The sequence below is a fragment of the Brachypodium distachyon genome, chromosome 1 (genome assembly GCF_000005505.3).
Source record: "Brachypodium distachyon strain Bd21 chromosome 1, Brachypodium_distachyon_v3.0, whole genome shotgun sequence".
NCBI lineage: Eukaryota > Viridiplantae > Streptophyta > Magnoliopsida > Poales > Poaceae > Brachypodium > Brachypodium distachyon.
The window spans coordinates 20682850-20700615 of record NC_016131.3 but is presented as its reverse complement, the minus strand read 5'-3'; the positions used below and the strand labels follow the sequence as shown (position 1 = coordinate 20700615).

Genomic DNA, 17766 nt, shown 5'->3' with positions numbered 1-17766 from the left:
CACGGGGATATTTACCCATGTCCAGCTTACCTGGAGGTGTAAAACTTAGGTCCTGCTTTGTTGAAATGGTGGTTGTTTCTTGATTACAAGGGTGAGCTCTCAACCTTGGAGGGCGGCTCAATTGGCCGCAGTATGATCCGATCCTTGCTATGGAAGCCATGGCCCTTCTTTTACAGTGGTAAGGGGTCACCACAGTGGCGGCTAGGGTTTTACTGCAAGGGGATTTCCGCACTGCAACATGAATCTGAAGCTGGTCGGCTGCCCTGTGTGCTGTGTGGTTATGTACATGCGTACTGCGCCACGTCCGTGGCGCGGGGGGTCTTCAGGACTTGTCGAGTCCGGTGAGGTGAAACTCTGCACAAAGGACTTTACCTGATCAAAAGTAAGGGATGAGCTCGCTGCATCCAGCCTCTAGCCATGCGTGAGGATCGTCATGCCCACGGTTCGCAGGCCCTGTTGACTTCGTCGGAGTCCATGGACGCGAAACTACCAATCGACGGGACGCCAAAGAGTTCGCTCGTGACTAGCTGATGCCACGGCAGACACATTCCTTCCCGCGGGTGGTGGCAGACGCCTTCGCGGAGCCCCAGTCGAACTCTTTTCGGAGATGTGCCAAGTCTTTGGATAGTTCCTGCGAGCCACACTCCCGGGCGGGATACTCTGGTATTCCCGGGGTTGACAGCATCGAAGCCGGAAGGTGCTCGTACCCATTTTTTTCTGATTTGGCACCACCTCTACAGTGTGTACACCGGTATCAAAGTCTAGATTGACAATTTGACATCCCAATTTGCCGCACATTGCGGAGGCCCTAAGAATCTGCAACCTTGCTAGAGCTAGCTCCAAAGATACAAACAACCTCAAGCCTCTCTCCAACACCAAACGTTCACGACGAAAACAGGAAAAGCTACGGACAAAAACGAGCGATGCACACCCGCAGAAAACACACGGCTCACGCAAACCACACCTTCAGATGGACACCCGCAGGAAGGTCCGGGCAGGCTCCTCCTCCCATGGCTACACATCGCGAAGAAAGGGAGCAGATTCGTGTGTCACGCGGATCCCATGGCAACGGCGACCGGCCGGCCACTTACATACACAGCACAGACACGCCAAAATATCGTCGACCGAACAAGGCAAAATCGCAGTGGTACATCAGACACTCGAAGAGAAGGCAATCAAGAAATGCATACACACACACACACACCATGCTCGCGACCTCACCGTCATCACAGGTCAAGGTGCAGCCATGGGGAAGCTGCCGTAGAAGGGCGTCGGCGCCCCTTCCACCGGCAAGCACTGGGCGGCTCGTCGTCCATTCCGGGAGGGCGGCGGCCGCCTCCGTCCGAGCTGTCGCCGCCGAGACCGCGCAGACTTCTCCTGCACCACAGCCCCCGCCATCGGACGCCGACGAGGACAAGACGCTGGCCAGCTACGTCCCGGTCTTCGTCATGCTCCCCGTAAGTAAGAAACAGAGCAAACCCATGTGGTTTCGACAACTATTATGGCTTACGGTCGGCGATTCAACGTTGTAATTAACGCAGCTGGAAGTGATCACCGCGGAGAACGAGGTGGAGGGCGCGGGGGCGCTCCGGGCGCAGCTGCGGCGGCTGCGCGAGGCCGGCGTGGACGGCGTGATGGCGGACGTGTGGTGGGGCATCGTGGAGCGCGCCGGGCCGGCGCGGTACGAGTGGCGCGCGTACAGGGAGCTGTTCCGCCTGGCGCAGGAGGCAGGGCTCAAGCTGCAGGTCATCATGTCGTTCCACGCCTGCGGCGGCAACGTCGGCGACGCCGTCAACATCCCGATCCCGGCGTGGGTCCGGGAAGTCGGGGAGGCGGACCCGGACGTGTTCTACACGAGCCCCGGCGGGGCCAGGAACCAGGAGTACCTCACCATCGGCGTCGACGACCGTCCCCTGTTCCACGGCAGAACTGCCATCCAGGTATGTATACACGGATGCTCTGTCCGTTGAAAATTGCAGGATATAACCATCAAAGACAGTTAATTTGATCGCGGACGACGTGTACTGCAGCTGTACGCCGATTTCATGAAGAGCTTCAGAGAGAACATGGCGGACTTCCTGGAGTCTGGACTGATCGTGGACATCGAGGTCGGGCTTGGCCCTGCCGGCGAGCTGAGGTACCCATCCTACCCCGAGAGCCAGGGGTGGGCGTTCCCCGGCATCGGACAGTTCCAAGTAGGCCTCCTAGTTATATATATCCCTCTCTGCCCAACTGACAAGACTTTCAGAACAACAAGAAGCACTACGTACTCTGCAATTGTTTGGTGAGCCTTGCTTCAGATTGTTAACTAAACGGCGTTGCTATGCTGCAGTGCTACGACAGGTACCTGGAGGAGAATTTCAGAGCGGCGGCGGCGGAGGCCGGGCACCCGGAGTGGGAGCTCCCGGACGACGCCGGAGAGTACAACGACACGCCAGACGACACGGCCTTCTTCACGGCGGACGGCCCCGACACCCCGACGTACCTCACCGAGAAGGGCAAGTTCTTCTTGACATGGTACTCCAACAAGCTGCTCGAGCACGGGGACAGGATCATGGACGAAGCCAACAAAGCCTTCCTGGGCTGCACCGTCAAGCTCGCCGCAAAGGTGTCCGGGATCCACTGGTGGTACAGGCACCCGAGCCACGCGGCGGAGCTCACCGCCGGGTACTACAACGTGGGCGGCCGCGACGGCTACGGCCCGGTGGCGCGCATGCTGGCGCGGCACGACGGCGCCGTGCTCAACTTCACCTGCGCGGAGATGAGGAACTCGGAGCAGGCCCAGGAGGCCCTTAGCGGGCCGGAGGAGCTCGTCCAGCAAGTGCTGAGCGCCGGGTGGAGGGAGGGGACCGAGGTGGCCTGTGAGAACGCGCTGCCCAGGTATGACCGCCGGGCCTACAACCAGATGCTCAAGAACGCGCGGCCCAACGGCGTCGGCGGCGCTCGGCCTCGGCTAGCTGCTGTCACGTACCTCCGGCTGACGGAGCAGCTCCTGGCCGGGAACAAGTTCCGGGCCTTCAAAACCTTCGTCCGGAAAATGCACGCCGACCAGGTAAACCCCAACATAAGATTCGCCTTTGGGTTTCGTAACATGGGCTCTGTTAGGCCCAATACTTGTGACAATATGCAATGGGCTGTTGGTTTGATTTCAGGATTACTGCCCTGATCCGGCCCGGTACCTCCGGCCGCTGAAGCCCCTGGAGCGGTCGAGGCCGGCGATGCCCGTGGACAAGCTGCTGGAGGCGACTTCGCCGGAGGCGCCGTACCCGTTCGACCCCGAGACGGACATGACCGTCGGCGGCGACCTCGCGGAGTTCATCGACTGGGTGTTCGAGAAGGTCGAATGGGTATTCGGTTGAAAAGCCCCTATGGCCTCATACATAATCCCATCTTACGGTTTTTACACGATAACACAACTCAACAGATGAGTAAATCTTCGACATACACGAGTCTAGTGGTAGCAGCAGATCACTCTTAACAAGCACGAAAATTACCACTTCTTTTCTTGGACGGATTCGCCACGTAGGGGACCTGATCAGATGGACAGAAATTGTGGTGTGAGACTCCACGCTACAGCTCAGAGGCACGTGCATTGATGAGTGGCTCCATCAGTGGATCGACCGTGAATTAAGTCTGACAGGTACAGTGAACCCCGCAAGAATTAATAAAGCGTCGCGCTCATGTGCTTTTGTGGTACGTATAAGATCGACGAAGCAGCACGCACCGAACCACGGACGATTTTGGGAACGTGCTTCATAGATTAGCTCCATGATTGGGCAGTGCCTGCCTACGTAGTACATTTTTTGTTCCGTAGTGCGACGGATTTGGGTCGGGTTTGCCAGGGAGATTTCACGATTCCGGTCGCTGGTACCGTTGTTTAATTGGACGGTTGGCGTCGATGGTTCCGTTCCACCGGTGGCAAAAAAAATTCGCGGCGGGGAGACGATGATCCGTCCATGTTCATATCACATCATGTCAAATCATCATCATCCGTCCCCGCGCCCGGGTAGGCCGGCCCTGCATGGGTGGTCGGTGCATCGAGCCCATCGGCATTACACATTTTATGGGTACGTGAAAAACTCGTACGTGTAAACTACGGGTTTCTGTATATTCTGAATATTTTAGGACTCTTAGGGGTTTGCGGCAGAGAGATCCGCTTTTTAATTTGGTGAGCGTTGGCCATCATGCTTCAATCTGCGAAGGATAAGAATCATATGGGAGGCTTGTTGCCGCATCTTGTCCCATGAGGAATTTTACGCTTGCAGTATGCGGATGATACAGTTTTGTTCCTTAAAAATTGCGATGGTGAAGTTTCTTCTCTATTGTTTTGAGGAGATGCTGGGTCTTAAAATCAACTACACAAAGAGTGAGGTCTTTGTTGTTGGGTGTGATGAACAAGAGCAGTATAGGATTGCTTCTTTGCTGAATTGTGAAGTTGGACACTTTCTATTGAAATATCTGGGCATTCCAGTGGCCCCTAAGAAGTTGTTGTTGGAGAACTTTACTCCCGTTTGTGATGCTTGCTTCGACAATATTCCAACTTACATGATGGGGTTCTATAAGTTGAATGAGGGAATTCATGCGAAATTAGACTCTATTCAGCCGAAAAAATTTGGGAAGGAATTGGAGATAAGAGGAGGTATCATACGGTGAAGTGGGAAGACCTTTATCGTCCTAAAGAGGTTGGCGGTATGGGTTGTGTTCAAAGCCATGGCGTTACTTACACGTTGGATAGCTCTTCATGAAAAAGGGCGCATGGCGATGGAGGCGATGATGAAGCAAATTCAAGATGTGGTCCGGCTTGCCAATGTTAATCAAATCCGGACTGGTGTAGTCTATGCTGTTATGTTGAGGTTTGTAGTTTGTTGGTAGTAGTGCTTGTGTGCACATCTGGCTGGAGTGCTGTTATCCCTTTTGATACTTTAGCTACGTTGGTGGTGATCCTATCCTGTAACGCTGTAACTCCCAGCTGAATCTTGTTCGGCTTTCTAATAAAGCTGAACTGAAAAGCCTTTTCTCTAGAAACACTACGGGTTTCTAGATCACAAAGAACATGGTGTCAGAAGTGGGGCTTCAAATAACCTGAACGGATATACTTCAGAAACCTTTTTCTAGTATACTTGATAAACATCGCCGCTCCAAACGGACGTATGAGTTACCCAACCTTCACTCAATACATTTCCCCCAAAAAAAAAACGTCACTCAATGAGAGGAAAATATATTTTCTCAGCTGCCACCCACCACCCTTTCGCAGTATAAATAGACCCCCTAGGCTCCCTGCAGCATCCATCAAACCAAGTTCAGCGCAGTGTTTCCAAAGCATAGTACTGCATAGCCAGAAGCCACAATGGCGGGGAGCTTGCTAGCCAACTATGTCCAAGTCAACGTCATGCTCCCTGTAAGCTAAGCTCATCCATTCACTGATACACCGTTTCAAGGATCTAATGCATATTGTAGTACATTAGCGATATGTATAAACTCTAGTTCATGCGTGAAATCATAGACAAGTCGACTAGAGCCATGAATGGACGGAATTCTGTACTAACCCTGATTTGATTGTCCCGGCGAAAAAAAAAAACAGCTGGATGTTGTGAGCGTAGACAACAAGTTCGAGAAGGGCGACAAGCTAAGGGCGCAGCTGAAGAAGCTGACGGAAGCCGGCGTCGATGGCGTCATGATAGACGTCTGGTGGGGCCTGGTGGAGGGCAAGGGCCCCAAGGCCTACGACTGGAGCGCTTACAAGCAGGTGTTCGAGCTGGTGCAGGAGGCCGGGCTGAAGCTGCAGGCCATCATGTCGTTCCACCAGTGCGGTGGCAACGTCGGCGACGTCGTCAACATCCCGATCCCACAGTGGGTGCGGGACATCGGCGCGACCGATCCCGACATTTTCTGCACCAACCGGAGCGGGAAGAGGAACATCGAGTACCTCACTCTTGGAGTGGACGACCAGCCTCTCTTCCACGGAAGAACTGCAATTCAGGTAAGCCACCTCTACTTGCATATATATATACGGTGGTCTGGTCAGATGAATCTGGGCAACGGCATATATAGTTGCGATTTTGATGCGAATGTACGCTCATGGTGGGAAGCTTTAATTTGGTTCTCCTTTGTGGGTGTGATAGATGTATACTGATTACATGGCGAGCTTCAGGGAGAACATGAAAGAGTTCTTGAATGCTGGTGTCATTGTGGACATTGAGGTGGGGCTCGGCCCGGCTGGAGAGATGAGGTACCCCTCCTATCCCCAGAGCCAGGGATGGGTGTTTCCAGGCATCGGAGAATTCATCGTGAGTGCTTTCTGCCATACTAACTAACAGAAAACCTGACCGAGGTCAATTTAATTTTTGTCCAAGTGACGATATCCATTGAGAAAGCTCCTTTACAAAAGAAACAGCTAACGTCAAAGTGATTCTGATCAAAAGAGACGTTTGGATAAAACGGCCACACTATTCTTTTGAGGAATGTACCAGACGCAAACGTGAGACCACAGTCACACGGTTAAGCGGCAAAAGCAGATGGAATCAAACGTACATCTAAAAACAGACAATACCACAAGATGAAATAAAAAAATGTTAAAAAATATATCACCACTACCAGACAAAAGGACTTCAGTGAACTGTTCTAACTGACTGGTATTATACTATAACAAAAATAATCTGCAGTGCTACGATAAGTACCTGGTAGCAGACTTCAAAGCAGCAGCAGCGAAGGCTGGTCATCCTGAGTGGGAATTGCCTGATGATGCTGGGGAGTACAATGACACTCCCGAGAAGACCCAATTCTTCAAGGACAACGGAACATACGTCACCGAGAAGGGGGATTTTTTCCTCTCATGGTACTCCAACAAACTGATCAAGCACGGTGACAAGATCCTGGATGAAGCAAACAAGGTCTTCGTGGGATATACAGTGCAGCTGGCAATCAAAGTAAGTACCTTCTTTTTACTTTTCAAAAAAAAAGTAAGTACCTTTCTCAAGATCTGTGCTTATTATGGTAGATCATTTGATAAGGTCAGAAAGATAATCTAAATAAACAACAAGGATTGCACAATGTTTGCTATTAACATTAGACTTGAGGTTAAAGGACAGATCGAGGATGTATAGGCAACTCCATTACTTAATCTCGAACGTAAATGAGACATGATCCGATGTTTGGTTGCAGATATCTGGCATTCACTGGTGGTACAGGGTTCCAAACCATGCAGCCGAGCTCACTGCCGGGTACTACAACTTAGATGACAGAGACGGCTACAGAACCATAGCACGCATGCTCAAGAGGCATCATGCTAGCCTCAACTTCACTTGTGCAGAGATGAGGGACTCCGAGCAGAGCTCAGAGGCGAAGAGTGCACCAGAAGAACTAGTCCAACAGGTAACTACACCATTAGCCACTGCCCAGTGATTTATGACTAGGGCTTCTGCACTTCTCTTTTACGGAATCACTGAATCACTTCTTATCAAAATTCCCAGGTGCTGAGTGCTGGATGGAGAGAGGGCTTAGATGTGGCCTGCGAAAACGCGCTTGGTCGATATGATGCAACGGGGTACAACACTATACTCAGAAATGCGAGACCAAAAGGTGTCAACAAGAGTGGCCCTCCGGAGCACAAGCTGCATGGATTCACCTACCTCCGGTTATCAGATGAGCTGCTACAGGGACAGAACTATGTCACTTTCCAAACTTTTGTCAAGAGAATGCATGCTAACCAGGTCAGTGCCACTCATGCAAATCAAGACATCTCAAAAACTAAAGAAAAGCATCATTTGCACCTATCTATTATAATAATCTTTAATTCTTAATTTTCAGGATCATGACCCAAGTGTTGATCCAATTGCACCTCTGGAAAGATCAACGCCAGAAATGCCAATTCAAAAGATCTTACAAGCAGCGCAACCAAAGTTGGACCCGTTCCCCTTTGATGAGAACACCGACCTGCCAGTTTAAAATCTCCCCATGCAGTGTACAAGAAGGGCCAAGAGGTGCTGGTAAACAGAAATAAGGCTACTGTGTGGAAGTAGGCCGAGAATAAATAAACTGATGTGTTAAGAGGTTATAATCATATGGTGTGACAATAATAAAATCATGAGGCTTGATGCCTCTCTGATATGCTGTGATACATGTGACCTTGGCCCCCATGTCGCTGTATGTGTTTGAGTGAACGAATAAAACAGTTTGTGTGTATGGTTTATTTATTGTGTGGCTTTTTAACAGCATAAATTTAACTGCTACCCAGGCTTCTGCTGCTACTGCTAGAACTGGATTTGATCCACTGGGTGATCGATGAAAATAGAAAGTGATATCGTGAATTGGTCATAATTAATGAAAGGAATCAAGATGACTATCCAGCTAAACAGAGTTTGATTGGATGATGCAATGACAGACTAAAATCAGAGGGGTGAAGCAAAGAGCGTCCTAATGAAAAATGATTTGGACTATGATTGTTTTCTTCGTATTTCTCTGGTGCAAAGTAAGAATTAATGGCTCATAATTACAATAGTTAATAGTACACAATGGAAACCTTTTAGGTAACTGACAAACTAGGTTGTTTCCCATCAGAACCAACCACCAGGCATGGTGGCCCAAGGTGTGTACCATGTATGTTGATTATCATGTCTCTCATGTAGTTGTGCTCTCAAATAAGAAACCAGTGATGAGAAGCCCCATCAAAGATGAACCTCACTCTCCTAAAAGACTACAGCTGTAAGAAATGTATCTAGTAGCGGAAACTTATGGAATACAGAAGAGTCTTACCTTCCATACATATCCTGTAATATCATAGAGTTAACCACGCCATGCAATCTCGAAAACTACTTTAACAAAACGGGAGTTCCACTGCAGACAATTTTCAGTCTTTTCAAAGGTCCGCCTCTGCACTTCTGCAGTAACACACGATTTCATCTTGTTAGTTACATACAGAGACCCCAAGAGGAAACCAAACCTAGAAATTCTTTGAATCCTCCTAAGGAGTTAACAAAACGGGAGTTCCTACTCGACTATTATTGGTCAACTAGTAAGTGGACTACTGCGGATAGAACTAAGTGTTTAACCAAATCAAATACAGGGAACCAATACAAAAGTATAAAACTCATACTTCGACACTACAAATTTCTACCTGCTGCTAAATTACACGTAACTTCGTCACACTCGTCAGGTAACATAGTTGACTGTCGTAATACATTACTCAATTGTTGTTAGGTCTCAAGTTGCTACAGATTCGTCTGGCAATGGCGGTTAAACTGAAGTAGGGATTTTGCTCACAGAGGGCGCTCGCTGAGGAGTGAGGATGAAGTTGTCGGGCGAGGCAGCCGGGCGGGGAGGCTCAGGTAAGGGTGCCTGCCGGAGAGCGTAACCGCGCCGCGGGTCGCGGGAACGCGCGCACAGCCATCGCATCAGATCCCGTGGCCCGTGGGAGTGGAGCTGCGGAAAGACCCTGCATGTGAGGCCGCCGTCAGTAAGGGAGAGAGGCTCGTCTGCTGAACGCAGGGGTCGGCCTTGCGCAAGCGCTTAACGAACGGGGTGCCGCGGAGGGAGCGGTTGGGTCGAGGAGGGAGGGCGTGGTCGCCGCCGGCCGCGGCGAACCGCCATTGATGGTGGCGACTGGCGAGCGAGAGGGTTTGATTTTGGGCGCTTCCGCGGTCGCGCAGTTGCAACCTTTTGGCACGATCTTGGCAAGTCTGGCAGCCAAACCTCCCGGTACGCTGCATGGCATTTGCACCTACCGTATATACCAACCACCTGTCCTCCCCTTTCCTTAATTCTCCTTTTCTTTTCCTTAATTCTCTGCCCATCCCATCTAATTAGCAGTCGGTCCCAGCTTCCCTCTCTCCTCCGTACGGTCCCTCCAATCGATCCTCTTTCCAGAAACCTGTTCATCTCTTCCTGGCTGGCAGTGGGTTTGGCCGCCGCCGTCCTCAACTCCGGCGACGACATCGTCCCGCGTCCGTGTCCGCCCCCGCTCCCGTCCCCGCCACCACGGAGAGCTCTGTCCTGGGCTTCTCCGCGGAGAGCTCCTGTTCCGGTGATTTTGCTGTGATTTTTTATTTTGATTTTTGGTGTACCATGTGAATTTTTATTTTGGATCCATCTTGTACCATGATTTTGTGTTGTGATTTTGAAGTACCATCATGTATCATGTGATTTTGGAGCACCATCATGTACCATGTGATTTTTGAATCTTTGTGGTTTCCTATTTAAATGTTTATTTGAGTACCATCATGTACCCATGGTACATGACGAGGTAGTAGTTATTTATGAATGTTTGTGTTCTAATTTTGTCCCGGTACATGATGTAATTTATCGTTGATGTGGTACTTGTTAATTGTATTTGTGATGTACCTTCACGTAATCATCATATACCTTCATGTACTCGTCATGTGCACGAGGTACTCACAAATTGTTAAGGTAATGTGATGTACCATACGATGTACCCGTATCATAAATTCATGTACAGGAGATATTTAAAAACTATTAAGGTACAATACATATATCATAATTTACTAAATATAAATATGTAATTCAAAAATATGTCATGTACCATAATATACTTAAAATGGGAGAGAGAAAGAAAAAGAGAAGAGCAAAAGGTTGTCAGTGGTCAGACTGTTTAACCTCTCTAATTTAAAGTGGAGAGAGAGAAAGAATGAGACAAAAAGGCAAACTTGTGGCTAGCACCGTGGGTGCAAATGATACAGAGGGCACCGCCTCCGTGTTTCTGAAAAATGAACGCGAGTTCATTGCAATCTAATCCTGCGGCTATTGCATGATTCCTCTTTCTCACTTTGTGGGATTAATCAACTGAGAGTATTTTTTTCTCTCTTTCTCACGGTTCAGCTTGTTTGGTAGCCCTCCGAAAATCATTTTTTTTTGCTAAATTTAAATTTTGAATTCAAAAGGCATGTTTGTCAGTGACATGGATTCGTAAAAATCGAGACAAATCCAGAGAGGAATGGTGTCTTTTATAACAAAATTGGGGTTTGAGTACAGAAGTGATTCCACGGAATGTCGATTGAGTTCATATACTCAATTAAATTCAAGCTAAATTTTCGGATTCTATGATAGGAACCGGCTCTTACACCTCTCGATATGTGGATTATATGACTTGTAGGATTAGAATCTATAGGAATCTGTTGTATGGTTCACTTGCACCAATTCTGAAAGAAAATTCTCATTGAGTCAAGCCTCTTGAAATATCTTCTTTGTTTTCTTAAACAAGTATGGCATTGACCTAATCCCTATTGAAACTTTATCTGTATTTTTAGTGTAATCAAATAACTTGTCTTGCTCTTATTTCTGTGTGTTTTTTAATTATGTGAGAAACAACATGCTATGACATACAATGCTTACGTTTTCCTATTTACACATTTTAGAAATCATGTGAATCAAAGAGGGATTAAACTTCAAATGCCCTCTCATGTTGATGAGCTTCCATACGGAGCTTTCGAATATTCTGATAACTTTTATGTTCCTTTCAAATGTTTCTATGTGATTCCGCCAATTCTCGTAACAGGCTGAAAATATGAATTTCCCCCACAAAAATTCGTACTAATGGCGCTGTCCATTGTGTCTCCTGGGAAGAAAAATTATCCAAAACGAACAAACCGACAAAACACGAAAATGTCACTGGCCAACTGAAGCCCAAGCACCGACGAGGAGCTCACCACACATGCCAGGAGCCGCAGCCGCCCATTGGCCACAGCGCAATCCAAATGGGGAGGCCAGGCGATGCACCATGCCACATGGCGCCCCCGCACTGGCCCCCAACTTATCCAGTCAGATAAGGTTGGCGACGGCGAAGGCTCCCTCGTATATTTCCGGCACGCTGGCCGCCACTGGTGGAGCGAGAGATCGATCGTTACCTCCTCCTCGATCCCCAAGAGAAAACGCAAAGCTCGAGATGGCACAGGCCATGGCGTCCATGACCGGCTTGACCTCGGCGCAGGGCGTGCGCCTTCCAGGCCCGGCCGGCCGGCGCGGCGCCAGCAAGCTCACCGTGAGGGCGTCGGCGGAGGCCGAGACCGCCGGCCGCCGCGCGGTCCTTGGCCTCATGGCCAGCGGGGTCGCCGGCGGCGCGTTCGCACAGGCGGTGCTCGCGGCCGTCAACCCCATCAAGGTTGGCCCGCCGCCGCTTCCCTCCGGTGGACTCCGTGAGTGCCTCCAGATAACTACTGCTCGTGCACGAATTACTACCTTTTTTTGTAGAATTTCAATTGAAAAATGATGTGTAATGATGGATGATTTGGGGTTGTGGTACAGCCGGGACGGAGAACTCGGACGAGGCGAGGGACTTCGCGCTCCCCCTGAAGAACCGCTTCTACCTGCAGCCGCTGCCTCCGGCGGCGGCGGCGGCCCGGGCCAAGGAGTCGGCCCAGGACATCCTCAACCTCAAGCCGCTCATCGACAAGAAGCAATGGCCGTACGTCATGAACGACCTCCGCCTCAGGGCCTCCTACCTGCGCTACGACCTCAAGACCGTCATCTCCTCCAAGGCCACCAAGGAGGAGAAGAAGGACCTCAAGGACCTCACCGGGAAGCTCTTCGACACCCTCGACGGGGTAAGTAAAACATCTCGCCAATTCACATACATCCACTCCGTTTTTACAGCAAACCTGATCGTTTTCACGAGGATTTCAGGACTGACTTGTGTGAGATTATTATTATTTTCCTCCGTTTTTGCAGCTTGACCATGCAGCCAAGATCAAGAGCCCCGCCGAAGCCGAGAAGTACTACGGCGAGACCAAGACCGTTCTTAGCGATGTCCTCGCCAAGCTAGGATAGATGCATGGATCCGCATAATGGCCGTGTGCTTTCAGTTTCAGGCCTTTTGTGTTTGTTCATATGGAACCGGCGATGTAACTTCTTTGTTGATAATATGTCAGCAAGCACTTAAGTATGATTATGTCTTGAGTTTTTTACAAAGTAAAATTCTAAGCAGATGCAATGACACTTGGCAGCAACTTCAAGACAGACTGACAAAGTCAGCCAGTTAGCCTAGATTTTCATTACAAGGTGGTAAGTAGGTCAAGAACAGCAGCGTAGAGTGCGTCCAACCAAACAACCCCACAAATCTTCAGTTGCCACCAAGCTTGATCGAGAGTACACACGACATCAAGAAGCAAGAACGGTAACAAAGATTGGGAGTGTAACAGGAATCAACTAGGAAATGTCACCTCTAGCTAATTGCCTGTCTATCCTGTCAGTTATACTACTCCCTCAGATCCATATTAATTGTCTCAAATTTGCCCAAATATGGATGTATCTATGTCTAAAAAGCGTCTAGATACATGTAATATTTCGACAACTAATATGGATCGGAGGGAGTAGATTATTTCAACATTTCAGTTCAAGGACAGTTGCTAATAGCAGAAAATTACCTGAATTTTGACACTAGAGTATTCAACAGTTGTACAAAATTTCCACTAAATTTGCAACAGCTTACAACACCGTGATGCTGCCGATATATGGTAAACTTAGGCAGTTAGGCTTAAGATACATTGCTGTTCCCAGAAGGAGGCAGTTAACTCGCAAGTCATTCTCCCCTCTTCATATGAAATAAAAACCTTCCATTATTTGCTAAAGGACATCAATGTTTCTCTTCTGCTTTTTATCTGCAAAAAAAAGTAATTCGGTTATAACATAACTTTGGGCTAGAAAAGGGCCCCTGCAAGCATACAAGGGGGCTGAAATCAAATGTTTAAATCATAGGCACATGCAAAAATCAAGTGTGGCATGCATTTCCAGTTATTCCTTACGAAGAATCAGGTAATCAGATCCAGCTACCCAATATAAATAATTAAATATGAAAGAACAAAACACCCGAAAGTAGATGATATTGAGCAGAACCCATTGTTAACCAGACAAAAATTTGCCCTTATGTTTATTGACGTCACAGAAGAAACATTACACCCAGATGATGTCCAAAATAGTACTGCAGTCTGCACTAATATTGACAGGTTTCATACGGACCAATAATGACGTAGTCATAAATCATATCAAGATACCAGCACATCCGTTTTCTAGTATACATTTCAAACTTTCAGGGTAAACAAAGCAAAACTTTGCAAGTCAATCATTATCAATATTCCAAGAAAACTTTGATATTTAACAATCAAATGAAGAGGACATAAAAGTTACGGAATTACATTTACCACTCATGATGGGCATGCAGATCCAGGCTAAGACTTCTCTGCAACATCAGACACTTCTTCATTTGTATCAGCGACTTCAGTTGTTTCGTCATTATCAGCTTTACCTGCTTCTAGCTGACTCTGCTTTGCCAAAGCCAAAACCCTTCTTGATTCCCTACGGAACTCTCTCTTGGCAGATCGAACCTCCTCAAAACCCTGCTCAATTTTAGCCTCTTCCTCAGGAGGGAAGAAACCAACTTCCATTCCAGCTAGCTCTGAATACAGTTTCTCAATCTTAGCCTTCCAGGCTATCCCCATCTCAGTATCCATTTTGTTGTACGGTGTCTTCAGGAGGTATTCATCGATCCCACCAGCTTTGTCAATGCACCGCAGTGCATGAGTGGTTACCTTGACTCTAATGTGCCGGTCATGAATATAGCTGAAAAGACGTTTCTCCTGAACATTTGGCTTCCAATGCCGTCTTGACCTGAACGAACAAAACACTACATAAACAACAGGTACCAAAAATACAACCACAGCCGCTTGGTTTGTATAATACAGAGAGAGGGAGAGTGCAAACAAAAAATTCTTAGGAAAGGGTTGCGCCACATGCCAAAATAATAAGCAGGGCATATCTTGAATGTCTGAATTTCCAAGATGTTTCTGGGTGTATGAAGGCGTAATTAAACATCCAAAAGAGTATATAACATCATACATAGATATTCAAGGATGCAGCACCTAAAATTACTGTGTTGCTATAGAGATGAAAGGATGCAAGCCTAAAGGTTACAAGAATGATCAAACATTGTTGGCTGCTTTGCACGGCTTAGAGGTTACAGAAATATCTTAAATTGAAGTGTTCCATGGTTTGGTTGATTAACCGAGCAGCTAGTTCACATAATGATTGAATCAAGTAAACCCCAAACAGGTATCTGTGAGCAACTACTGAATCTGCTCAAGAATAATCGCAAATGATTGGGGGTCCTTCTACCACTTCTTTCTTTCCAACAAAACAGTGATTGGTATTTCTAACATGTTAGGTTTGCGTCATTAAGGACTGCGCAAATCACGAGGACACTGACTGTTTAAAATGGTGACTTCCGCCTGTAGGCCAGTTGGCAAAGTCATTAAGGAGAAAGAGCGTTTGCAAGATAATGTAGTTTCTCCGTCACTCATTTTACCCTGATTGAATGTGAAATTAGAATCGATTGGCGCAGCATGACATGTCTGAAACTAAATAACATGCTAACCTTGACCAGCATCCCGAGAATTAACACTGGCAAAGGAGTACAGAAGGGCTCCATTTCAATGTTTTGATTAACTAACTGGTTGCATATGCTGATACGCCCCATTGAGGTGGAGGAGGGATGACCAGAATCAAGTAACCATAACCAAAGGCCAAGGATGCCTCCATTCAAAATGTGCATAAAAACATCAATCATGGAAGCCACAAAGAGGTAATTACATACTCCAGTGTTAGCACAATGTGTCATTTCATATTATAAAACTCTAGAAAACTTCTAGATTCATTCCAATCATCAAGCAATTATGTGGACCTAAAACTGCATGTTTCCTATATTATTGACAGAAGTTTGTGAACTTCTACAGAGACTTGGCATCCAGGTCGATAAATCCTAGCATAGAGTTATAAAAGGAACATTTCCACAGAAACCAGCTAGATTTCCCAAATAAGATAAACATTTGCACTCACTGAAGAACTGGCCCTTGTAATAAAACTTTGGACTATCTGTGCGCACAGATCACAAGGAACCCAAAGGAGACTGCGCAAGCGACGCATAGAGATCACAGAGTTATCCTAAATTAAAGTGGTTCAATGGTTGGATTGATCAACAACCTGAGTGGCTAGTACCCATAATGATTGAATCAAGTAAACCCCAAACAGGTGTCTGCGAGCAACTACTGGATTTGCACAAGAATAATTGCAAGTGACTTGGGTCATTCTACCATTGCTTTGTTTCCAGCAAAATGGTTATTTATGTTTTTTGTTTTTAACATAGCGACTTCGCATCATAAAGGACAATCAAATCATGAGGCCACACTAACTATTTAAGACGTTGACTGCTAAGTCTGGTGGCAACGTCAGGAAGGATAAAGAGCTTTTGCAAGATTCTGTGGTTTCTCTCTTTCACTCAAGTTAGATGTGACTGGTGGCTTCATCAAATATGAAATTATAATCGACTATTGCGGCATATCAAGGCTGAAGCAAGTAAACATCATGCTAAGCTTGACCGGATATCCAAGAATTAACACTTGCAAAGGAGTTCAGAGGGGGTCGCCTTCTCTCTTTTGATGACCTAACATTTTGTGCCGATATGTGCCAATGATGTGGGGGGTGGATAAAATCAAGTAACGATTACCAAAGTCCAGGCATGCATCCTTTGAAATGTGCATAATAAACATCAATCACGGAAGCCAAAAAAGGTTGGAAATTATACAATTATAGGGTTAGCACTTAGCACAACGTGTCATTTCATATAACCCGAGCAAATCTTCTAGCTTCATACATTGCAACCATCAAGCAAATACATGCATCTAAAACTGTCAAAGGCAGTCCTGGTTTGATCCCAAACCCATCCAATTCACATGTCTGTGATGATTAGGGAAGCAAACTAAGTATACAAGCGAACAATCTAAAATAGTACTCCGCCACGGTCAAAACAGGGCAGATAGGAAGGGGCGAGCGAGCAACACAGACCCACTCTCTCTTACCACTCCCCTTCTCTTCCTACCCCTATCAACATCTTGCGTCGAATTCGATCAATCCCAACATAAGGTCAAACATCAAGCGTCATTTCTACCCATTCCAAGAACCTACACTTGCAATTTACACTTCCGAATATATATGCGCGTAGATCAGAAGGAACCCGAAAGAGATTGCGCGAGCGAAGAGGCGGGTGAGATTTGCCTACTTGTTGCCGCCGTCCTCGGAGACCTTGTTGCCGAACTGGATGTGGCGGCCGGCGAAGATGCCGCGCTTGGCCCGACCCATGACGACCTTGCTGTTGGGCATCATGTTCTTCACCGACTCCATCAGTTCCGCCGGCAGCTTCCCCTCCCCACCCACGCGGCGCACCACCTTCTTGTAAATCTCCCGCGCCCGGAACGACATCTCCCTCCTGCTGCTGTTGCTGGTGCTACGGCGGCGGCGGCGGCCGGATTGCCTGCGAGGTTTCGGCGTGCGCGGTGGGGTTGGGGTTTCTTGGTTTGCCCCGTGAGATCGTTGCGCGATGTCACGGTGAGGTGTTTTGGGCTGCCAGTTTAGGAGCATGGCCCACGTTGAGGCCCATAAACTTCTGCGACCGGAAAACTTCGGGACCCTAGTTATGGGCTACATTGCGCTCAACAAAATAAGTTATGGGCTACATATTCTCAAATGAAAATATGGGATGCTTGCATGGGGTGTGTTTGGAACAGTTCCAACTTGAAATTCAACCGAACGGATCTGCTTCGTGAAATAACAGAGGAAACCCTAACCGCCGTCTTCGAGGAAGTTTCGATCTCCGACGGTTCCTCTCGTCTCTCGATGCCAGATCGCCCGTGAGAGACGAAAGGAACCACGGATCAACATATGACATCTAGTTTTGCTACCTTCTTTGGTTTGTGTCTTCTTCTTGGTGGCGTC

At 47.7% G+C, this 17766-nt stretch overlaps 3 protein-coding genes and 1 long non-coding RNA gene across 7 annotated transcripts; 2 read left to right on the top strand and 2 right to left on the bottom strand.

The window, feature by feature from the left end:
* Positions 1 to 674: 674 nt before the first annotated feature.
* On the top strand, positions 675 to 4496 carry LOC100831927 (beta-amylase). 3 transcript variants are annotated; one of them, XM_024456890.1, is made up of 5 exons: positions 675 to 1461; positions 1542 to 1940; positions 2031 to 2137; positions 2333 to 3052; positions 3153 to 4496. In XM_024456890.1, the coding sequence occupies exons 1-5, from the start codon at positions 924 to 926 to the stop codon at positions 3357 to 3359; spliced, it is 1971 nt and encodes a 656-aa protein (XP_024312658.1). In that variant the 5' UTR covers positions 675 to 923; the 3' UTR covers positions 3360 to 4496. The 3 variants fall into 3 exon arrangements, with proteins under 3 accessions (XP_024312658.1, XP_003562968.2, XP_024312659.1); XM_003562920.4 differs by having other exon boundaries at positions 771 to 1457; positions 2031 to 2195; XM_024456891.1 differs by having other exon boundaries at positions 1331 to 1461; positions 2031 to 2195.
* A 743-nt stretch (positions 4497 to 5239) lies between these two features.
* LOC100831619 (beta-amylase) lies at positions 5240 to 12921 on the top strand. The gene is made up of 11 exons (XM_024457211.1): positions 5240 to 5398; positions 5582 to 5980; positions 6123 to 6287; positions 6663 to 6926; positions 7162 to 7371; positions 7470 to 7709; positions 7807 to 7943; positions 8212 to 8273; positions 11562 to 12143; positions 12253 to 12551; positions 12676 to 12921. Exons 1-11 carry the CDS (start codon positions 5348 to 5350, stop codon positions 12772 to 12774), a joined length of 2508 nt encoding a protein of 835 aa, XP_024312979.1. The 5' UTR covers positions 5240 to 5347; the 3' UTR covers positions 12775 to 12921.
* LOC104584411 lies at positions 7969 to 10046 on the bottom strand. The gene is made up of 2 exons (XR_732121.2): positions 9259 to 10046; positions 7969 to 8876 (listed from the first exon to the last, which is right to left on the bottom strand). It is a non-coding gene; the product is annotated as an uncharacterized LOC104584411 (long non-coding RNA).
* Positions 12922 to 13356: 435 nt separating the features above from the next.
* On the bottom strand, positions 13357 to 17373 carry LOC100831317 (54S ribosomal protein L24, mitochondrial). Of its 2 annotated transcripts, none has more exons than XM_003562918.4 (3): positions 17054 to 17373; positions 14139 to 14610; positions 13357 to 13604 (listed from the first exon to the last, which is right to left on the bottom strand). In XM_003562918.4, the coding sequence occupies exons 1-2, from the start codon at positions 17251 to 17253 to the stop codon at positions 14172 to 14174; spliced, it is 639 nt and encodes a 212-aa protein (XP_003562966.1). In that variant the 5' UTR covers positions 17254 to 17373; the 3' UTR covers positions 13357 to 13604; positions 14139 to 14171. The 2 variants fall into 2 exon arrangements, with proteins under 2 accessions (XP_003562966.1, XP_010237329.1); XM_010239027.3 differs by having other exon boundaries at positions 14145 to 14610.
* Positions 17374 to 17766: the final 393 nt, after the last annotated feature.